The sequence below is a fragment of the Eulemur rufifrons genome, chromosome 5, assembly GCF_041146395.1.
Source record: "Eulemur rufifrons isolate Redbay chromosome 5, OSU_ERuf_1, whole genome shotgun sequence".
Lineage (NCBI taxonomy): Eukaryota > Metazoa > Chordata > Mammalia > Primates > Lemuridae > Eulemur > Eulemur rufifrons.
In genome coordinates, this window is record NC_090987.1 from 13,632,681 (window position 1) to 13,657,030 (window position 24,350).

Here is a 24,350-nt window from a genome sequence, read left to right on the forward strand (position 1 = left end):
GCTTTAATTCATGGTATGTTCCACACTGCACCCTTTCCAAGTCATTATATCTTTTTAATGTCTTTCTACTTGATAGGCAAAAATGGTATCTCATTTTAACATGCATTTCTTTCATTACCACTATGATTGTACCTTTACAAATGTTTATTGGCCAGCTTTATTTCTTCTTTGAATTATCTTTTCATGTTTTTGTCCATTGTTTTACTGGAATTTTAGTATTTTTTTTCCTAATTGACTTGTAAAAGCACTTTCATATTAAGAAATCTTATGTTTATACTAAGGATATATTCAAGATATATAAGTTGTTATTGCAAATAATTTCCAAACTTATTTAGTTTTAAAAAGTTAAATTTGTGTATATGTAATATTTATTATTCATTTACTTAGTCATTTATTCCATTGCTATATGCTTTAAAAACATCTCTCCCCACCTTAAGATTATTCAAACTTATATTTTCCTTTAAGTTTCTTGTAGTTTTATTTTCTCGCCCATTAAAAATAAATGTTGCTTTTCTCTCATTCATTTGTTGGATTTAGGGTTATCTATGCCTTCTGTTCTTGTGCTACTGCCAAGAGTGCCAAGACAATGCAATCAGAAGAGACTGGTCTTCTCAACAAAGAATGATGGCACAACTGGATGGCCACGTGCAAAAGGACCCATATAAAAAGGACCCATCCACAAAAAAATGGATTGGAAAACTAAATGTAAGGGCTAAACTGCAAAACTCTTAAGTGTAAGTCTTCATGACCTTGAATTAGGCAATGAATGGTTCCTGAGATATAACACCAAGAGTATAGGCAACAAAATAAAAAATAGATAAGTTGGACCTCATCAAAATTGAAAACTTTGTGCTTCATCAAAATTGAAAACTTTTCTTTGATGATACCATCAAAGAAAATGAAAAGGCACCCCACAAAAATGGTAGAAAATGCTTACAAATCATATACCTAATACAGATCTAGTATCCAGAATATATAAAGAATCTTATAGCTCAAGAATAAAAAGACAACTCAATTTAAAAATGAGCAAAGGATTTAAACAGATGTTTTTCCAGAGAAGATATACAAATGGCAGTAAGCATAGGGAAAGATGCTCAACATCATTAGTCCTTAAGGAAATGCACACGAAAGCCACCATGAGATACAACTTTATTGGCACTAGGATGGCTGTAATACAAAAGACAGAGAATAACAAGTGTTGGTGACGATTTGGAAAAATTGAAACCCTCCTGCATTGCTGGTGGGGCTGCAAAATGGTACAGCCGTTTTGGAAAACAGTTTGGCAGTTCCTCAGAAAGTTAAACCATAGCGTTACCATGTGACTCAGCAATTCCACTCTTAGGTGGAAAAGAACTGAAAATATATGTCAACTTGTGCACAGATGCCCAAAACAACTTTATCGTAATAGCCAAAAAGAAACACTTCAGAGGTCCATCAACTGATGTGTGAATAAACATATATGGTATATCTATGCAATGGAATATTATTCAGCCATACAAAGGAATGAATATTGGTACATGATGCAATATTAATGAACCTTGTAAAGATTATGCTCAGTGAAAGAAGCCAGACACGAAATGCTACATATTGAATGATTCCATTTATATGAAATGTCCAGAATAAGTAGATCCTTAGAGACAGAAGGTAGCTTAGTAGTTGCCAGGGGCAACGAGGGCTAGGGGAAGAGGGCTAATGGGTATGAGGTTTCTTTTGAGGGTGAGAAAAATGTTTTGGAATTAGGCTGTGGTGATGGTTGCACAAATTTGTTAATACACTAAAACCCACTGGAATGTACCTTTTAAAAGGGTAAATTTTATGATATGTGAATAATACCTTAATAATAGAAACAAAAAATTAAAATCTAAAGCAAACCAATACATCTAAAACAGAAAAATCCATGAGTGGTTTCTCTCATCACCATTAATTGCCTACCTTTTCCCTCAGAACAAACAAACAAAACTAGTAAAATGTAGATCCCTTGTATTTTTAAGTGAAAACAGCAGCCAGTACAAAATAATGGCTACTGTATACATTAAAGCTCATAGTCTTGACAGGAGGGAAGCTGGGGAGCGGGGTAGAGCACATGTGTTTGCAGCAGGCTGATATTACAAATAACTGGGCCATCTTTCTAGAGCAATTTGAAAAAAAAAAACAAGAAATATTTTCTCCTCCCTTCTTTCTCCCTCCATTGCTCTCAACATATGTCCTAACCCGGCACCTGAATTCCACCATTGGAGATTCATTCCTTGGAGTGGAAGTTGATGGGAATACATCATTCTCTTTCCTGTACCCATTCCTGGAATATCTATGCTAATGAAGTGCCACAAACAAAAAAATTAAGAAGGACTCGGGTATGTCAAATATGTTACCTTTATTATCACTGAAGGAGTTGAGCCCTCATCTCAAAAATTCAGTTCTAGAAAAGAAGAAGACCAAACATAAAAAAAGAGAGAGAGAGAGAGAATTTGGGCCGCAGCAGGCTGGTAAGAGCTGGCACGTGGAGATGAACCATTGCCTGCAGGCGGTGGAGTAACGGGTGGTGTGGGCAGCACAGCTGGGCAGCTGCCTGGAGGCCCGAGGAGTTGTTGGCCAGAGTGGCTGGCAAGAAGGGGGGAAGAGAAGAAATGGAGAAGGGGCCAGATGGTCGACACTGAAGAATCATTTCTCTACCTTCTTAGACTACCAAATTCCTTTTTTAAAAAACCTTGAGATCAAACTGAAGAGCATGCTCCCTAACTAATGTGAATCAGGTGTATTTTGTTGTTAATGATTATCATGTTGGGGACCCATCTGCGAAGGCAGAGAATAGCGTCAGCTCATCTGGATGTGGCCAAGTTCGATTTGATTGGAAAATGAGAAAGGCCTGCCAGCCCTCCCACAGACCTGCTGTGCCCGTGTTCAGCAGCTGGGTTGGTGTCACGGCAGACTTTAAGGTGAAGGAAAGTGTTTCCCCCACTTATTATAAGGTAGAAACGTCAATGTCTGTGAAGTTCGTACAGGCTCCAATTAAAGTACCCAACCTGTCAGTGGAGACTGGCTCTTGATGGTGGTGACTTTGCTTGGTGACGAGTTACCCCACCTGCTCAGCCTTGGTTTTCTCACTGATAAAATTAAGAGCCTGGCTGACATAGGCCTCCTTGGAGCTCTGGGGTTGGGGTTTGCTATCCAGTTGCTCTGCGGCAAGTATATTTAGTCACCTGGTCCCTGCTCCATTGCATCCCTTTCTCTCCTTCTTCTCCCGTGACACTTCACGAGACACTCCTCTCTAAGCCCCAAAGGAGACCAGCCTTGTCCTCAGCAGGCTAAAGAGGAGCCTATCTTCTGCTGAGCAGACGACCAAAGACAGAGGTCACAGACCCTTACTGGAGGCCTCAGTTCCTCAGACCACCCTTGCAGGGGTAGTGAGAGGAAGGGGTGGGCAAGGATGGGGCCTTCCTTTCTCAGACTTCACAATCTCGTTGGAGAAACCAGATCCCTGCCAGAAAAGAGAACTAATTATGACTGGCCCCACGTGTGCTGTGTATGAGACAATCCAGAGGCCAGCAGTGCATGAAGATCAGCAAACTGGGGCACTTCATTGCCTTTGTGCATTTGGCTTTTACCTCCCGTGGACGTGATGAAGAGACATCTTGGCCCCACCCCCAATGTGATTGTGGATTGCAATTCCATTGGCTCTGCCTTGGCAGGGCTGAAAGGCAGGTGGAGCTGGTCTCAGAGTTTCTCATCTGATGCTCCCGGGCAACCCCCGGTTCCTTCATGCTTCTCCCCAGGCCCCATAAGGCTCCACAGGACACTGAGCAGGACCTCACCATCCTATACTGGGGACCTTCTTGCCTCTTGCCCATTTTCAAACTTTACTGGCTTTGCACAGTGCTAGCAAGAGTATGAGGAACAGGTGTGCTCACATACTGCCGAAGGGAGTGTAGATTTGTTTAAATCGCAAGGCAATTCGGGAATATCTATTAAAATTACAAATGTTCATATCTTTTGATACACAATTCCACCTTTAGGAACGTATCCTACACATGTGTGCAAAATTGTAGTGTTGCTTACATAACATAAGATTGGAAACATACCAAATACCTATTTGAAAGATACTGGTCAAATAGCATGTGGTATATTCATAGAGTGAAATATTCTGGAGCCATGAAAAATAATGTGAAATGTGTGGTGTTTTTTTTTTTTTTTTTTCAAATTGATGAAACAATCTCAAAGATCTATTATTCTTTTAAAAACTTTTAGAATGTTCTCCAAGTTTTATTAAGTAAAAAAAGTAGGGAGTCCAGCAGCAGCAGGTATAAGCTACTTCCATTTCAGTAAAACCAGGAAGGAGAAAAAAACTGTGTTCCTGCCTGTCTGGAAGGACATTGGAGAATCTGCTCGTGGTAGCTACCGTGACAAGGAAAATGGGTGACTTGGATCTTGGAAGTGGTAGGGACACTTCTCACTGTACTCGCTTCTATAATTTCAGTTGTGAACCATGTTAGTATAATACCAATTCAAAACACTAAGTACAAGAAAGTTTACCAGATTTGCTGTCTGATCTTTCCCCAATCTGTTTCCTCAATCGGCTTGCACACGTGGAGCTGTCCTGGCCCGTGCAGCTCTGTCCCCTACCAAGTTCTTCAGACTCTCAGACATACCCCAGCTCCCTTGGCAGGGCCTATGGCTGTGACTATGTAGGGATGAGGAAGGGCTGCTGTTGCTATTTCACGGATCTGCCCAGCATCTAACTGGGGCCTGGAAGGATGACCAAGTCTGTGCTCCAGAGAGCAGTCTCTTCCAGCGGCCTCACTGCTGTCCTTCAGTGGCTTCCTCCTCCCTCCCCATCCTTTGGGGGCAGAATCCTCATGTTTGTTCCCCTTGAGGTCAAGTTCTGGCTCCTCTGACCCACGTGGTTTAGGGGCTCATACCCCAGAGAGTGATGGTCAGCCCTTGCTTATGAAATGGACCAGGGTAAGAAACTCTATGAGTTTGAGTCACAGAACAAGGGTCTCTGAATTCACTGATCTGTCCTGGGTGACACCGTCTGAGAAGCCACAGCAAAACCTGGTGTATGTACATTAAGCACCTAGAAGCCAAACTCAACCAGTCAACTGCTTTCCAGAGCTTGGGATGGAGCAGGCGGATCCATGGCTAGACAGTAGGCTGCCCACCCCGCAGCAGGCGGAGGGCAGTCCCCACCCCAGGCACTTCCCACTACACTGTCAAAGCGGTTGGATCTGATTGCTGCTGCTGCTAATAAATGAATTGATGGCTCAGCCTGGCTCTGAGACCCATTCAGCCCATCTGAGCACCCCTCACCCTCGAGTTCATTTCAAAGCTACAATATCTGCAGAAGCAGACAATCCCTGGTAACCTTTCAGAAAACCCAATTTCCTGCCACATGTGATGAAATGACTATTTAATATATGCACATGTTGTGCTTAAATATTTTTAGTCCTTCTTGTCGGTGGGTGAATCATTTGGAATGACAGATTGCATTTTAAGGGGGAGCAGAGATCTCACCAGAACATCATGCCTTTTCTCATGTTTTTTTTTTTTTTGTGTGTGTGTGTGCCTTTGACTGTCAAGAACCCTCTTAGCAGTTTTGCAGGAAGCTGCCCTGGGCTCTTTGAGGGCACATTACATGCTTTGCAAGATCCTTTAAACCCTGCACCCCCATCAGCAGAACTGGGACTGAACCCATGGTGAGCTCAGGTCCTCTTTAGGGAAAAGCTCTTCCCATTGCACTGGCTGGTATCTGCTCCCACTGTGAGTTCCAGAACTTTCCCAGCTCACTTGTTATTTGTTTCTTTTCCTTTAGAGGTGCTTATGGCGGAAGTCATTCTTTATATTCAGTGGCTTCGGGCCCTGAAGGCTTTTGCTGGAGGCTCCAGTGGCCTCCTTTCTGCAAGTTTAGCAAGTGAGGGGGTGAGAGTGTCATGACAGGGCTCAGACACCTCCACTCCCTACTCTCTGCAGCCGGGAAAGGCTCCAAAGGGAAGAGGACAGTGAGTAGGGAAAAGGGGAGGCAGCCACGACGTCCCTGCAGGAGCCCCTCGGAGGAAGGGACGGCTCTTGCTGTCAGCTCACCCCAGGTTCCGGCCTGTTGCTTGGCTCATAGAACATTCTCCAGAATGAATGAGAAAAGTGTTGAGCAGATGATTAAGAATATGAACTGGAAAGTTTTGAAGACAAATGACAAGAGGCCAAATAATGCGGTGGGAAAAACCCAACCACCCCTGGTCCTGGGGGTTGGCGAGTGGGCTCGGATTTACCCCAGCATTTGAAAACTGGGTAATTTGGGCAAGAAACCTTCCCTCTCAGAGTTTTAATTTCCTCATCTGCAAAACAAGGAGTTTGGAGCAAATAGTCTCTAATGTTCCCTCTCTATTTTTACAATTCTCTAAGTAGATGGTTGCCATGCCTACCCGGCACCGGGCCACTGTCCTTGCTGTGCGGCTGATTCCAGACCTCTCTGGATTGGCTCGTGCTAGAGAGCAGTTGTCCTTGAGAGAGAACTCCGGGGCCATCAAAAAGAGGTTGCTTGGCGACAGTTTGCGCACACCGATGGTATACACCCCGTGTGAAGGGAGAAGGCAGAATGTTCCAGAACATTCTCCCATGCCTGTGATCATTTCATGGTGGGTGGCTGGGGGAGGGGGCTATGCATAAGGCTGGAGCATTTTCTTCTTGACGTGAGCTGCAGGCAAGCCGACAGAGACATGGAAACCGAGGCCAGCTCAGAGACTTAAAAGTCAAAGTTGACTTTTCACCAACCCACCTCTGTCCAGCATTGCCCAACTCTCTCCAAACATGGCCGAACGCTGTTTATGTGGAGATGAAGGAAAGCTCTCTGTTGACTTTATTTCCAAACCCTGCCTTTTGGAATTGACACAAGAAGAGGGCACACTGCTCACCAGGCCTGACCATCCGGTCAGCAGACTCCAAGCCCCGTCCCCGCTCTGGCTCTGCCTCCTCAAACAGAGCCCACTGAAACAGATCGATAGCGCAGATAAAACGCAGTGACATGGGCTTTGAGCCCAAGGCTAACGGGCTTACTGCAAACTAGTCACCTTCTGCCTGTCACTGCCAATCCCAGGGGTGAAAGACCAAAGTTCCACTCCTACCCCTGAGAGAGCTGCCCTGAGCGGGGGGTGGGCCTGATCCCTGTGGGTAGGGGCACATGGGGCCGGGTCTGCACCCTCAGGGGACACAGCCAGGACTGCAGAGGAACCAAGGCCCCAGGTTTGCTGCGGCTGCAGGTGGAGGGAGGCTCTGGCTTGGGACAGATGTCTAAATCAACGCAAAGACAGCATTCAGATTCAAAGCACAAACTGTGGAACCAGATCGCCTGGTCTAGCTCTTAAGAGCTCTGTGACCTTGCATGAATTTTCTGTACTGTCTGTATCCTGATTTCCCCATCTGAAAAACTGAGAATAACACCACCTACTAAGGCTGTTAAGGGGATTAAAGGTACTCATATTTCTAAAACAACTTAGAACATGCCTGGCCCTTAGGATGTATCTAATACATCGGTGGTTCTCAAACTTCAGCATGGACAGGAATCTCCCGGGGAACTTAAGTGCAGTTTGCAGGGCTCCACTCCCCGGAGGCTTAAGGTGCAGGCCCAGGGGCTCTGTGATTCTGATGCAGGTGGTCAGCACCACCTGGTCACTGCTGTGTCTGGTCCCCATCTGGCCCCCCAAGCAGGACCCTGCTTCCCTCAGCATTGGCATTTGTTGCCCTGTGGGCTGCTAGAATCCTTGCAGATTGTTGTCTGCTATGTGTGGCTCACCAGCCTGGAACGTTCTTCTGCTTCTTGTCCAGTTGATCTTTCAAGTTTCAGCTGGAGCAATGCCTCCTCCATGAAACCTCCCTCACCTGGACCCGGACCTCTGGGCGGGGGCACAGCCCTTACCTGCAATTCCAAAATTCATTTTTTGTAAATGTGAAGCAATCTGATTTGGGGCAAGAACCTCATTTGATGGCAAAAAACCTGGCCTGAACTGACACGAGGCTATTTATAGCCTTTCTTCCACGTAGTGTGGGGAGTCCTGTGTTTGCTGGAGGAATATTAATGGGTTTGCTGACACCGTGCTGCCCCAGACACTGCTGGGGGTGTTAAATTATGTGTGGCATATACAGTGTATTTCATAAAATGCAAAACGAAAAAGGAAAACCTGCATTTCATAATACATCTGGACCTAAGTCTTTCGGATGGTGCATCTGTGGCACATTTTGCTTTGATTGGTGGCTTTTTCCTTTGCTTTGACATAAAATGAAAATGCTAAGAGCAAACGCCATGGATTTAGTGTGATCCTTGGTGCAAATAATGATCAATTATTGTTCCTGAATGAACAGATGCTTTCTTAGAGAAGAAACTGCACCTGTCTTTCCCACTCTGTCACATTCCCCATCCCTGGACGACATTCATGTAGGGTTCATGAAGTTAATTTCACATGGCTCTTTGGCTTCTCCTCCTTAGAGCCAGGCCTGCCACTGGGGTTGGCTGTCCCCAAATTGGGGTGAGTAGGGCTTTCTGGGAAGATGATGTTTCAAACTGCCAGGCTCTTCCACTCCCCATATGAGCAGGGTTTTGAAAAGGAGGAAGCATTTCTGGGGCACTGGGATGTCTTTAATAAAATAATTTTCCAAGATGGGGGGAATGAGTTGAAGACTTCACCTCTGGGATCCCGTTTCTCTTCTCCTTTCCTACGATAAAGCTTAGGGAACAACGCTCCTGGCTAAGCACCCCCGGGCTTGATAAGGGCAAGAACTGCAGGGCAGGAAACTGGGAGAGACGCTTTGGCAGCTCCCAGCCAGCTGAGCTGTTAGAAGACAGGGGATGGGGAGACTCAGAGTTAGGGAGGTTGAGCTCCCAATGCCCGCGAGTGAGCAGGGCCCAGGCCCTTGGGATCCTGCGTGAAATGGGATGATTATGTGGATAACTCAAGTTCACATCTCACAGTGGTCCCAGTTGGCTGTGACCAGGTGCAGAGGCTGCAAACTCAAACGCTTACAGGAGCCAGGCAGATACTGAGTGACATGGGCCAGATGTGACAACAGGGAGTGCAGAGGAGCGTGGGAACCTGCAGGGTCTGTGTCCCATCTAAACAGCCCCTGTTGAGCTCCGGCTGATGGATGCCAGGTCTTCTGATTGTCAAAGAGAAATTGGAAAACTTAATTTGCAGGTGAGAATTTCCTATTTAAAAAATCCTGGGAAGGCCAACTAAAGGTCACAGGCAGACAGCTGAGACCCACCCATCGTTTCACACCCTGTCTCTCCCTACATCCTGGGTGCCCCCTGGGTGAGCTTTGGGAAGTCCATTCGTGAGTGCCTGGCACTTTCCCGATTCTGGGCCGTGAGGATGCCAAGTGGATGGTTGCTCCTCCCGTCCACAGCTTCTCAGCCCTGCAGCAAGGAGCAGGGCGGGCTCACCTCCCTGGGACTAACCTTGCCCCAGACTCAACATCCCTTAATTGTGTCCTCGGTCAGGACCTAAAGAAGGTGGCTAAGTAGCCACCAGGTACCTCTGTTTAGATGGCCAAGTATGGCTCAGACGCCCAAAGGCCTCTGGGGAATCTGGCATCTCCCAAGAACTGAATTGTTGCTGAGGCTTGAAACTTGTGTCTGTAAATTGGAGAGGCAGAGCGAGCAGGCGCCGCACGCATTTGCTGCTCCTCGGGAAACACGGGGAGTCAGCGGGCCCCTGAATGCTCAGGCCAAGGCGGCGTGACTCAGCGGAGAATCTCCCGTGGTTTCAGTGTCTTTTGCTAACTGTCGCCTTTTCTCCTCTCTGGTTCTCTTGCCAGAGTCCCCAAATGACTTTCTTACAGTCAACTGGGGCCTCTCTGTCAGGGTCACAGGGCGGACAATCCTTGTCAGCCTGGCGGATGTCTGAGTGTTTATTCAGGATTGAACAGAGGCAGGAAACAGTGACAGTCCTTGAACCAAAACCCACAACCGCCAACCTCCTAGAACCCAGCTTCCCCCTCACAGCCCAGCACCGACCAGTTCGCCGGAATCCAGTTTTATCGAGCACCCACGGTACGGAGAGTGTTGATTTAACCCCACACTCTCAGGGTGTTTATATAGTGATGTGCAGGATGGACACAGCCACATAAACAAGCCCCTTCAGGGGCAGAAAGGGACAAAGCGCCGTAGGTTCAGAGGAGGGATGGATCGTCACTCGGTGTCGGGAATCAGGAAGGGCTTCATGGATGAGGGGACATTTGAGATGGGCCCTGAAGGTTGGCTAGATGTGGACGTGTGGCAAGGTCACTCCTAGCAGAGAGCAGCGTGAGCGAGGGCAAGGAGGCAGGAAGGCACAGGCTGTGAACGTAGGGGGCACAGAGGGACAGTGAGCCTGACCCTGGCTGCCTGGCTAAGGAGTTCAGACTTGAGATGCGTGTTCGTGGGTCGATAGAGCAAGCCTTTGAGGGGTTCCTGCAGGGGAATGTAGATACTGGAGCTGGCTGTCCTCGTAGCTGTGTGCAAACTGGATTGAGACTTGGGAGCGTGAAGGCAGGGTGCAGAGTCAGGAGGTCATGGTCTGAACTTGGGCAGGAGTTACTGAGGCAAGTGAGGTGGGGAGGGTGGAAGTGGAGATGAGAACACAGATGGCTGGGCTGGGACGGGTGTCCCCAGTGTCCTTGGTTCCTTCTCCCTTGGGCCCATTCTAGGCAGGCATTTGCCCCCAAATTCCACCAAACCTCTCCTATTGAGGTCACCAATGACATCCACATTGATAACTCCTGTGGTCCCTTCTTGGTCCTCACCTTGCTGAACTACCAGTTGTACTTGCCACGTGCGGTCTCCCCTCCGGCCCCGGGGACACTGCTCCCTCCTGGTTGTCCTCCGTCTCCCTGGCCACGCTCACAGTGCTGTCCTTGGACCCCTCCTTTCAGCCTCCTCTCTCTAAATACCGTCTGCATGCTGATGAAACTTCAGTTTGTCTCCAGCCTGGGCCTCTCCTTGAACTTCTCTCCACTTTCCACTTGACCTCTCCATTCGGGTGTCTAACAGATGGTTGGCGTTAGTGTGGTCCCCAAGGGGTTCACATCCCGATGGCCTTTGGATTTGTGGTTCCTCTGCCCCAGTGCTCTTCTCCAAGTGACATCGCAGCCCACTCTCTCAGCTCTGGGAGCTCCTTGCCCTGACTCACCCCATCTAAAGTCACCCTCCCAGACCACCTGGATCCTTTCTCTGCTTTATTGTTCCCTTGGCATCATCAACATGTAACATACCACACACTGTACTTATTTATATGTTTGATATGTGTTTGCCTCCACTCGAATACATAGCTCATGGCAGAAAGGATCTTTGCTTTGCTTTGCTTTGCTTTAATTGCTGTATTTCTAACCCCCACAAGTGCCTCGTACACGGTGGGCACTCAACACATATTTGTGGGATGATGAGTGAACACGTGAATAGAAAACCACACTGTCACCCTTTCAACTTGTGGGGCACAGCCGTGTGGAAGGTCAATGATGAAGTTCCAATACAGAGGCCTGGAAGACACAAGGGGACAGCTCCCAGAGATCTGCAAACACGGAGGAGGAGAGTTTTGAAAGCAGTGCGAGTTCAGATTGGCACATTTTGAGTTTAAGTGACTTGAGGAATGTCCTATGATGTCCATCACGCTTTTGGAGATGAGGTAGAGAGAGATCAGGGATAGAGGTAGATTTGGTAATTGCCCACATGGAGGTAATGACTTAAGCCAGGAGGAGCAGAGGAGGAAGAGGAGAAGGAAGAAGAGGAGGAGGAGGAGGGGAGGGAGGGAGAGAGAGAGGGAGGATGTGAGCTAAGGACAAATTATTGGGGAACATCTACATTTAGGGGAGAAGAGAAACCAGTAGGAGTATTTTAATAGAAAAACCAGGAGATTGAAATGTCATGGAAACCAAACAGGTTCAAGAAAGAAGAAATGGTCTGTAACACTGAAAACTGCACAGGCGAGGACGGGCACTGGGGAACGGTTGTTAAATCTGACCACCTGGAGATCTGCTATCCTGTTGCCCAAACATCGCAGGTGGCCTTGAGCACCAGGCAGGAGTGCAGTGGGAGCTGTGGAAAATTTTGGAGCAGCAGATTGATACGACCAGAGCTTGGCTGGAGGCTGGGAAGGGGGACAAATAGAGTGGACACTCTGAAGAGTATATTGCAGTAGTACAGACCAAGGGAGTTCTAGAAGCCAGCTTAAGGGTTGATGGCTTCTACGTTCAACATGTAGAGCAGGACAATGACAGGCCCGAGGTCACCGGGGTCTGCGGGGCTCTTGGAGCCCCCAGTTGGGTATGACCATTGCTCTTTGCATGTCACCAGCAGCAGGTATTTCCCAACCCCGTGTCTCTCAGCCTCCGCAGCTAATATTTGTCTCTTATTGATCCAGTACCCAGCCTGTTACTCTTTAACTGGAGTCCAGGGTTCAAAGGCCTGTTGTTTAAACACTTACTACGTTGGGGAGGGAATGTCCCGCTGATAATCGCAACTGATGAACAGGCAAGGATCTTCTGAGCAAATATAGACTGCAGAGGAGGCAAGAGGGCGCCAGGAGGGGGGTTGAGGTCAGAGAGGGAGGGGGATGGGGGGAGGGAGACCTCAGTGACAGAGTGCACTCACATGAACCTAGATGGTGTAGCTAATGACACACGTAGGCTGCATGACATAGCCTACTGCTCCTAGGCTACAAACCTGCACAGCATTTGCTGTACCGAATACTGTAGGCAATTATAACACAATGGTAAATATTTGTGTATCTAAACATATTTAAGCATAGAAAAGGCAATGTTGTACTAGAACATGGCTATAATGTCACCACGCAGTAGGAATATTTCAGCTCCTTTATAATCTCATGAGACCACCGTCATATGCAGTCTGTCGTTGACTGAAATGTCATTATGCAGTGTAGGACTGTATGTTACACGTTAATATCTAGAATTTTTTATCAAACAAACTCTTTTAAAAATCCAACATCCTGAAGCTCCATCAATGAGTTCCTGGGAGTAGAAAATCCTCAGCTTAGTCTCTGGTCCCTTTAGACTCCCAACTCTGCTGGACAAAGGATGCTCAAGCTGTCCCTGGAAGGGACCTGGAAAATGCCAGACATTTGCTTTGTGGTGGGGAAAAGCCGGCAGGTGGGGAGGGTGCCCTGCTCTGCGGTAGCCAGAGGGGCAGCACAGCGTTAAGTGCCGAGGCTGGGACTGTCCCTGAGGACCGTGCAGGCGTCCCATATCCACAATGGAGTCTATAAACTGAAGCAGGCCCCCTCCCCTCAAAAACCTCCTCTACTCACTTTGCTGATGTGTAAATGCCATTATTTCAACCTTTAGTCCTTTTGACTTAAGCCAAGCATCACCTTTGGCATTTGTTAAAATAAAAACACTTCTGGAAAGGGTCATGTGGTTAGCCTATCAGTCACTTACATCTTAGTATAAATGAGTATATTGGCTTTTCTTTCAGATAGGAAGTTTGATGGAGGGGGTTGGACGTGGATGGGCAGTCGAGTCAGTGGTCGAACGGTGTCTTTGAACTAGACAACCTGTGGCCAGAGCATGGCTCTGCTGGCCTCTTAACCTCCAAGGCTTTTTCCTTGTCTATAAATTGGTGCTTGTTAGGCAGATGTGGAAATTTCGATGAAGTAGTAGGAAACTGGCTCTGCAAAGGGATGCTGAAGGCGGAAGGAAAATAAACTCTTCACGGCAGAGTTCGGCTTGTTGTTCCCAAACGCCTCCCTTTTTTCTCTGGGTGCCACTAGATGCTTCCCGGCTTCCCTTAGGCACAGCTGTGTGACTGACTTCTGGCCAGGGGAAGGTGGGCAGAGGGGATCTGCCCTCCTGCACCAGCCTCCACAGGCTCTCTCTTCCTCCTCTGCCTGTGGGTGGCAGAGGACCCTGTCCCCGGGGGTTGTGGAGATGCTGAACACAGCCTCGCCTCCAACCTACCTGGGACTGAGAAACGCACCCCTACTAAGCCACTGTGATCTGGGGATTAATGGCATTACTCTGCCCTGATAAACTCTTGCCCCTTCTTCCTCCTCAGCATGTGCGCAAGGGAGAGGAAGGAGGCTGGAGCAGGTGGGCAGGGCCCAGGGAACGGAAAACCACCCAGACCACGAGGCACTGACAACCACCTCTCGAAAAAGGTACCTGGATGTCAAGGTGATCCCTGTATGCAAATGATCAAGGCTCCAACATCCTATACGAGGATTGCGTGCATTTGGGAAGTCCAGAGCAAGTGAAATGGGGACGCTATTTGGGTATCTGGTGACTATGTCTGTCAAAGACTATTTGATGTCTTTTCTTTCATGATGCCCCGTGGCTTCCAATCCATTGACTTAGTGGGTTTCACTGCTTCAAGGGAGTATAGATACCAGCTGGAATAAACGAGATTTACTGTAATAAATTGTATGGTTCCATTCGTATGGCATTCTAGAATAGGTGAAACTAATACATGGTGGAAAAAACTCAGGACAGTGGTTGCCCTAGGAGTTTAATAAAAAGACAAAACAGCAGATGGATAAGAATAAATGTGTACCCTCTCATTAAGCCTTGGCTATGTGTCTTGGTCAGACTTTAACATTTTTTAAAAGTATGGAGCTTTTGGGGAGAGGAAGGAAGTGAACATATTGTAAATGCGCAGGCATTTAACCCCCTCTAAAGCAATATCACATGATGCATTCACAAAGCAGCTTTAAATCAAACAACCCATAATACTTGATGTAGAAAATGTTCCAGCTTCCATAATTCTTTATTAAATATTTGACAAGTTGCATCACTTCTTTACAATAACTTCATTTTGTCACATTAGTCTTTTGCTGTCAGGAAAACAATCTACAGTTTCTCTTTCGATCTCTCAAGAAAAAAGCAAAGCAAAAAGGATTTGTTCTTAAACAAAACTTTTCCTGTGTGTATCAAATCCAACCGTACGTTAAAGCTATTCTGATTGTGAAAATGAGCATTATCCGTAAGTTGTCTTAAAAAAAAACTTCAAGGTAGTTTCGTTTTTAACCACTGTATCAAATAGGACTTGGCTTCGTATTAGGAGGTGGGTTTATAATAAAAAGTTATGAAACACTGAGAATTCATTTGGAATGCTTGAAACTCTTTCACCTTTAAAAGTCACTGTTTTTTTTTTTTCATGTTTCATTTGATAATAGATCCTGAATTAAGAAGTGACAGCAAATTAACATCATCTTCCTAGGGTTCTCTCTGGCTCCGAGGGTTAGCATTTTCAGGACACAGCTTGGAAAAAATGGAGAAAGGACCAAGCTCTCACTCCCTTTCAAAACCTTATTACTCGATAAAGGTGTAAAAATGTTATATAAATATATACATATATATTTGGACAGCGTATGTACGTATATATGTATATATATTACATACATAGTAGTTGAGGAAGAACAAAGTCACGCGAAGTTAACATGAAGGAAACCGTGAAAGTCGAGGTGACATTAGCCTGAGTAGGAGGGGCAACCGGCTTTTTACACGGGAACAGGTATCTGTAGACACAGGGTTATGGTCACGAGACAGGCTTCCGAGGCGCTGACGCAAGGTTGAGAATGCAGTACACTAGCGGGCAGGAGCCAAGAGCAATGAACTTAGATTCCCACTGTTCTCCTTACAGACATAAAACCGACTGACAAAGACATGCACCGTCAACATGCGCTGCTTTGAGCATAACATCTTTAACAAAGGATGGATGTGTAACACCTGGTTTCCTTGGAAAATTTCATACCAACAGAAAGTTAAACCCTTTCCGATAAAACATCATACAAGCTCACGTCCCAATAAACGGCATTTTTCTTTGACACACTGAGAACATCCTGGGGTGGGGGTGTGTGTACGCAAGTATATATACACTGTTCATTAAGGCTTATAGAAATTAAAAAAGTGGTCCAAAGTATATCACATTTTCTTCCCCAGTTTTAAAATCTAGAGTATTCATACAAAGTTTGGAGTTTATAAGGATTTTTTAAAAACACATCTCAGTCCTGAAATTGGCAGTTTTGACATGACTTACCAGGATGTACCCCAATGCCTGAATGAGACAGAGGTAGTGCATGATCTTCTGGGGGCCGGGAAGGGAGCAGGCCAGGCAGTTGCCCTGCACAGCAGCACCCCCTACTGGCAAGGAACAAAATGACACCAGATAGCACCTCCCCTCCTCCCTCCCTCAGTACAGGGGTGCAGAGTGAGGGTGAGCGGGGGGGGGGGGGGGGGGGGGGGGGGGGGGAAGTGGAAAAGAGCGAGCAGGCCTGGCACAGTGGATGGGGGCTGGAGAACTGATTAACCCAGGCTTTTTAAAGAAATGTATTTTAAAATTTCAGAGGTGAAATACAATACTCTTAGGAAAATACAAGGGTTAACTGTTAACTGGTAGAACAATTTGAAAGTTGAGGCATATGAACTTGGCTTTCGAGAGAACCACTTTGGATCTGGTGAGATCAAACAGCAACAGGGCGTGTTGTCGATGTAACACTGGGAGGTGCGGAAAGTGGTTCAAATATCTCGCAAACCGTTTCTCAGGATCTGTCACTGTGTCCTTACGTGGGAGGAATAATTCATGTGAAGTCACTTTATATCATTTGCCATCTGAATTTAGGGAATATCCACTGTCACTTGCCAAAGGGACTTGGAAACAAAAATTAAGTATCTTAGGTTTGTTGTAGCGATGAGTGTACTGGCTACGGAGAAGTAAACAACAATAAATGTTTCAGGCCAACAAGGAGAGAGCACTGAAGCCCACCACACCCTAACACAGACATGCTCACTGCCGCCTGCTGCGCGCCAGCGGTGGAGAAGCAGCATGGACTGCCCGAATTCCTCCTTCGGCCACCAAGGGGCAAGAATGGAAATACCCAGGATCCGCAGGCAACTGCGATAAACGATGTTAAAAGACCTTTACCATGCAGCGTGCAAGCTCTGGCACGAGAGTGAGTTCAGCAGAGAACTAAAGACTCTGAACTAAGGGGCTTGGGAGAATACAGAGGCTAGAGAGCCTGGCCTAGAGGCTAGGACCACTAGGTTGGGTGACAGCTCTCTCCTCTGCCAGGGCTGCTGACGAGGGGTGGCGGGGCGGCGCCTGAGGAACGAGCCAGCAACCTGCCCCACGCACAGCAATATCACCCCTGCTGCCATCTGCAATGACCTCATGAGATGACTGAACGTGGTTATCAAGATTTGGAGAACACAAGATATATGACCATTTTGGGCAAGGAGCGAAACTTCAAGAATTGTTGAGGACTAGTGAATCTTATTTTGATTTTTTTTACAAAAACCAAAGCCCCAATCCAGCAATGTTTACTTGTCATTAAAACCAGATATTAATGGAAAGATGAACTGAAGTGTCATTCACAATCACTGCCTTTCAAGTATTCATGGGGCAGATTTCAGTATTTTTTATCTGTTCCTGGCTTGGAAATTATCAGAATGATTTTTATTTCATATTTCAAATATTTTCTTTCAGTTTTCAATACTTGGCTGAATTTGCATTTAGTGAATATTCTGATTTTTTTCAATATACAGTTTTTGCAAAATGACAGAAGGATCCCAGTTCTTAGAGTAGAATTGGATTTTTCCCCCTATAATTACATGATCACTCTCAAAACCCACAAAAGCACATTGCTGCTCCACTCGGGCGTTGGCATGAGTTTTAAAAGAAAATGGACTCTGGACTATTAGGGTTTACAAAAGGGAGATTTTTGCCACTGAGACATTTTTGTTATGTCGACTGTAGGGAAAAAACACCACCAATAGACAAAAATAACGAGCAATATTATTTTTGATAATTACTGTTTGATAATTACTTAACACCTAAGTTTTCTGATCACTAGTAGGTATATTTTTAAACCAATATGGACAAGGAGCCAATATTCAGCTCTGTAGTAGAAATCCACCTTCTTTTAGAAACCTCAGGCCTCTGCACCCGTTCAGACAACTCACCTACAACCACAAAATGTTCATGGCTTCTCCCATGCCACCCAGAGCTGGGTATAAACGAGCAATTTCTTGTGCCAAAAGGTCCTTCTTAGCTAACACAGCTCCCGAAACCACAATTTTTTGGTCTTATCTGTGACTGGCATGAGGTCACATATCGAGTGTCCTCTAACTGCCACAACAGGGTTTAGGACAACACAGGTTAAAAAGGACAGCAGGGTTGTCGAACCCCCAAGTCTCGGGCATTTTCACAAAACAACAGAATTCCTCAACAGAGACTTCCAGGGGGAAAAGAATCAAACTGCGCAGATACCCTCAATCCTCTACCACGACCAGATCAACGGCCTGACCTCCGTGGGTCAAATCAAGTCTCTCTCTGTTCATCTAGCACACAACAGACACAACGCGGGCAGTACACAATAGACACAACGCGGGCAGTCTCGAGGCATGCAACAGGTCATAGAGAACAAAACTCAGATCAAGTGTGTATTAAATAAATCTTTGTAGCTGAGTAGAAATCACACAACGATTGGGGAGGACAGGTCTGTAGGCTCAGCTTCACATCCGGTATTTACACACCAGCAGCCAGATTCACAACTGAGAGATACTGCACCGGGAGGATGTGTGTGGGGAGAAGAAATAATCATCACATTTAATGTTTGTGATCAAAAACAAAACCAGATATGACCTCCATGTAGTACACAAAGTGCCTTCGGAACTGGTGCCGCTAGAACAGAAACGGGTTATTTAGCGACCGTTAGCAAACGCATACAAAGAGGAGACGGAACAGGTCTGGTTTCCACAGTTTCAAATCAAGCAGTGCCAAGTTTCATTCAAAATGTCTCTACTACAAATGGCGAAGAGGAAATAGGATAAAAGAGTGTCTGTACAGCATCGGGAAGGGTTCAGTAATTCCTCTTACGAGAAACGGTCGTCCAACCCTGTCTCAAGTGTATTGGAGCACACGTAAGTACTTCTAAGGAATAATGGTGTGATTCCTTCCAAGTCAACACAAAATTTGTCATGCTATGTTACAAGTCTTGCAGCCTGTAGCTGTGATCTAGATTTGTACAAAAAACCAAAAAATGTAATACACTCAGTTTTTCTGAGTATGGAAAAAAATTACCATTATGTCTAATGTTATACTGGAATTGGAAGTTCTCTCAAAGTACTTGTCTGTAGAAGGTTTTCAGGCCAAAAGTTAGTCTTCCAATTCTAATAAAGTAGAGGGTGGAGGTGTCAAAGTACTTCAAAAATAAAAATGTCATTGACATTAAGCCTGGTATGAAATTCAAATACAAAAAAAAAAAAAATGCTCACTTTTCTAAGGACATGAGACATCTTTAATTGTAATTAAATAAAATCTGAAAATCGGTCTAAATCATTTTAAAAAGTAAACATGAGTTGTAATACCATACCTGTAGAGTGATTAATTCCATTCATTGTCATGAGAAAGTATGTAAAATATTTATTAAGGGCTTTGCCTGCAGAGGCACAACATAAATAGCGTAAGTCCTCCTGAAATGTAATTAGTGTACATATCAACCAGTCGGTAATTTGTGGTGGGAAGTGCAGGGACTCGAGCTGGGACCGGGTTCCCGCGTCTGAACTTGGACGAGTGCGCGGGCGAAGGTTCAGCTCCAGGGGCCACGCCTGCAGCTGCTCTTCTGCCAGCATCTCTGCAAAAGTCTCTTAGGCAAATGCAAAAGTGCAAGCAGAACTTGCTCGAAAGAACAACCACCCCCGAGGCAGGGGGTGCCGCTTAATCCACCCCTTCAAATCCTTGAGCATTTTCCACGGCCATGAGAAGTTTCTCTCGCAGATCTTCAAAGGTTTCGTATGGAGGTAAGTCAAGGCGATTAAAGCTGCAAAAGGAACAGAAAGTGTAGGTGAAACGCCACTACGTCGCCTCCTAGATTTGGCTGATGGGGCATAACGTTTGAGCAAGAAGAGGGTACAAAGAGAGCCTCCACCAATAATTTTGAATCTCAAAAAATAAATTCTAAGCTATGAAACTATCCACACCAAATAGGCTATATGACCTACAGAGGAGAGAAAACAATTTTCTAACAGTCCAGGAAACCTCTGCCGTGGGCAGACGTGGATCTTGGTAGAGTGCCGGTGGGAAGGCAGACATGAGAGGCACAGTAACTCACGTACACACCCAGGTTTCCAAACACTTGAGACACAAAGAATTTACGCTTTTGGAGTTATCAATGTATTGAGACTCTGTCTATCCGTAATGCTGCTTATTCTACATTAGGCCTTAAGCCAAGTGCTTTTCTCCATTAATTCATTTTGTTTTCATCACAACCCTGTGAGGCAAGTAACGTTATCTCGCTCTGCAGAGGCAGATCCGGAAGCAGAGAGGTAAAGTCAGGGTGCCCGAGGTCGCACTTCTAGTACAGGGCAGACCCGTGAACAGAACCCAGGCTGTCCGGGGCTCCGGAACACCGAGGCGAAGCTACTTGCTCTCATCAAAGTCAGGCAAGTAACAGACATTTAAAGTGAAAAGCTGCATTTATAAAAAAGCCTTTATATATCTGGAGGCTTCATTTGGGGGGTTGCACAATCACGCTGCTGACGGTGAAGTCTTCAGACAAATGGATGGCCTCTGTGAGCAACCACGTTGTTATGGGACCAAGTTCAAATTCTGGCTCTGCCATTTGCCAGCTGTGTGAACTTGGGCAAGTTACCTCACCTCTCTGAGCCTGTTTGCTCATCTGTGAAATCCCCATTTCACAGCCCCCTGGACCACCCCCCATGCTAGCCAGTGCCGCGTGTGACCACCAGCGCTCTCCGTCAGATGGCCAGGTGGCCCAGGGAGAGTGCCATTAGGAAAACTACTTGGTTGCTTTATTTCTACAACACATAGAGAGGAAAAGAAGTTTTGGCAAGAGCTTGCTGGGTAGTTTTCCTCTCTAGGTAGACCTTGGCCTTTCCTAGGGAAGAGCTGTGAGTTTTCGGCCCTGCCGGCCTGCAGGAATCTGCGGAGCTTTGGAAAGCCCACCGCGCAGGCCACACGCTAGACCAACCAAGTCCAAATCCTTGGCATCAGTATGTTTTTTTCAATGCTCTCTAGATGGTTCCCACATGCAGCCAAGGTGGAGAACTGAGTTCAGAGGTCTCATCTGGGCAGTACCCTGTTTTAGCTGTGGCTGAAGCACGTGGGCTGCAGAGCAGAGGAAAACTTCAGCAGTGAGCTATCCGTCCACAGAGGCACGGGGGCAGAATGCTAAACTGTTTCACTAATTTGCTTCTATTTGAAGAGTCTAAAAGAAAGTGCTTGTTTCATCAGAGGCAGTATATTTAGTGCAGTGGTTCAGGGTGCAGACTCTAATTCTACCAGACCCAAGTTCAAATCCTGTGGCCTGGGAATCTGTGAACTGTGATGCTGGGCCGGCCTCCCAACAGACCAGGAGGACGGTAACAATATACAATAAGGTTGCCATAAAGATCACATAGTGCCTGACCCGCAGAAGATGACCATGCCGAATAATTTAGCTCTTGCTAATATTTGTCACTGTGGGCGCTATGCGTCTGGGAGTTTGCACCGATACCCACAGTCCTGGGGCTCTGCCCAGTGCTGGCTGTCTTTACACTGCGGCTATTATAAACCCAGAAAACCACATTTAACTCTGATACTGTTTGGAACAAAAGCTCTAAACTACCAAAACATTCTCCCCCTAGAATAAAGATAGAGAACCAGGGACAATGACAGTTCTGGACAGTCACCAATCTCAGGCTGGAGTCAGTGTGCTTTGCAGGGTCTCACCGGCAGTGACCATATTCACTTTGTTCACGGTCACATGAATGGTATGAATGGGGAAAAAAAGACCCTCCTAGCAAAGCAAGGGAATCAAACAGAAGCAAAAAACCTTTCACAGCCAATTTCTCACAAATACATTCCCATGAGAATTCTCTCCCAGCCGGCACTTCTAGTTTAAGGGAGGGTGTTTCCTGCAGGGAGTGTTCCGTTGCTTATGTAAGTTCAGTACGGTAGAAGCTGGCTCTGAGGCCTCCTTGTGCATGAGAAAAGCAGGGCTAAGCTGCTCAGCATTCTCTAGAAGGCCCACTTTCACTGCTTCCTACGGAACAGGAAATAAAAGCCTGTGCAGAAAACCCAACACAAGGGACGCGGGAACTTGGATTAGCAAGAGCTCACCAAACACTGCTTTAGAAAACTGACTGCGCCAAGCCTGCGTGTGTGCCGGGTTTCATGTAACCCTTCGAAGAAAACCACCGAGACCCTCCGCCTCGCCCCGCATCCCGAGAGGGCAGCCGCACTGCGCCTGTCACCCCGGGCAGTGGGTCATCGGTCAGACCACTTCTCCTCCTTGGCTGAGATCACATTATTTACTCAATTCCAGGGAATTAAGAGCTATGGATGAGCACAAGAGGCCTTTTAAAAAGGATGTTTCTCCAGGGAATTTTATCCTAAGTTCCAAACACCCCATGTAAGGTTAGAGTGAAACCCAATCTGTTGAGAGGGTGGGAGCTGCCTTATCCGCACATGGTGACAGTGAAACCTCTGTTACTGAGGACAGTCAGGGAAGGGCCGGGTGCGGAGGGGCTGCCCACAGCGCCGAGTCCTTTATGTGCCAAGCACACCGGAGGCATCTGAATCTCGGTTTAAGTTTCATGAGCATTACCGTACAATTTCTATCTTCATCCATATTGCTGCCTTTTCGTTCTCCAAGCTATTTATGGCCGGAAACAGCACTCTGTAGTCTCGAGCCCAGCACCACGCACAGCTAAGTATATAAAATACTGCTTGTTGACACCTACATGTTTTTGTCACTCACCATGTGTGAGCTCTGGGCAGTTTTTCAGGACTGCCCCACTGCTCTATTGTAAACAGCTGAGGACCATTGGAACCTAGACAAGAAAAGAGAGAGAAATGTTCAGAGTGCTTGAGGCCGTAGAACCAAGCTATGGTGTGACTGAGAGGGAGGAAGGACAGACCAGCTACTGTGAGGGCATGGTTTCCCCCAGGGTGAGTCCTGAGACACTCTCTCTTGCTACAATATAATATTTAATATTTATTTACTTAACTTTGAGATGGGGTCTTGCTCTGTCTCCCAGGCTGGAGTGCAGTGGTGCAATCACAGCTCACTGCAGCCTAAAACTCCTGGGCTCAAGCGATCCTCCTGCCTTAGCCTCCACAGTAGCTAGGATGACAGGGGCATGCTACCACGCGCCCTGCTATTTTTTTTTTTTTTTTTGGTAAAGACAGGATTCTCCCTATGTTGCCCAGGCTGGTGTTGAACTCCAGCCTCAACCAATCCTCCTGCCTCAGCTTCCCAAAGTGCTGAGATTACAGGTGTGAGCCACTACACCTGGCCAATATTTAATATTTAATATTGGGGGAAGTAAAAGGATTGCACAACCTCATAACATAGACTCTGCACTACCTGCAGAAAGGAATCCCACCAAGTTTAGCAGACATAACAACATAGGCAAGGGCAGACAGCTACAGCCTCTCAATGGAACCCTGGAAATTTAAACCTAGAACTACTTTTGGGGAAAAAAATAAAATAAAATGTGACCTTCAGTATGCAAAGCAGAAAGAGTGACTTTTTTTGAAAATCTACAATAAGTACTAAAGAATTCTGTGGCCTGGAGGAGAGGTGTCCTCCAAGTGATCAGTTTATAACCCCATGGATGATTCTGCAAAACCCAGTTTTTAAAAATATACCAAAAAAACTAGAAAAAAAGAAGAAAAAAAAAACAAAGAGAAGACCAACCCTCGTGGTTCTCTCCACAAACTTCTCCCTCCATCTCTCCAGGCAGAAGCACCTGTTATCTAACTATGTGAGGTGCTTTTATTGAGCCTACACATAGCACACTGTCCTAAAAACACTTCTCAGTCTTGTGGAGACAGACAGAGTGTTCTTGGGCCACAGTTGATGCTTGGCTAGAAATTCACAGGAAAACTAATTCTAACCATATCCCGCGCTCACCATAAAGTTCGGCAAACCCATTCATAGGTACTCGGGACGTCCCCGTGACAAACTGCAGTAACCGGATACGCTTTTCGGCGTCCATCAGCAGCACAGCCTATGAACAGAGGCAGAAGGTCATTATGTCCCCCACGTGACAGTTGCACATGCTGCTGTAACGCAAGCAGGCAAAGCTTAATCTTATTTATATTGCGCTGTAAGACCCACACAGTTGACTCTGATAACTGAGCCTTTTTTTTTTTATGGCCACTACAGTATCAGCCTCTCTCATCTTACAGAGTGACTGCTCACAATGTCTCTTTCTTCTGCCAATATGCCAAAATAAATGATATAAAAAGCAAACTCTTTGATGGCATCGAGCTCATGTTTCTGTGTGTGAGGCTGGCCAGTTCCCCCGCAGCCAATTATAAATATACAGTGTTCAAGAAGCGTCAACACAAGGGGAATCTGGGTTATGAGATGCGG

General features: G+C 46.2%; 1 protein-coding gene across 4 annotated transcripts in view; it reads right to left on the minus strand.

Annotated features, from left to right (window-relative positions):
- Positions 1-19,370: 19,370 nt before the first annotated feature.
- The window catches only part of NEDD4L (NEDD4 like E3 ubiquitin protein ligase), a 220,275-nt gene continuing 215,295 nt past the window's right edge, over positions 19,371-24,350 (minus strand). For all 4 annotated transcript variants that reach the window (XM_069468360.1, XM_069468359.1, XM_069468357.1 and 1 more), the window contains 3 exons: positions 23,886-23,982; positions 22,728-22,800; positions 19,371-19,787 (listed from right to left, as the gene is read on the minus strand). In XM_069468360.1, coding sequence (XP_069324461.1) covers positions 19,685-19,787; positions 22,728-22,800; positions 23,886-23,982 — 273 coding nt within the window. In that variant the 3' untranslated portion in view covers positions 19,371-19,684. The remainder of the gene's footprint in view (positions 19,788-22,727; positions 22,801-23,885; positions 23,983-24,350) is intronic.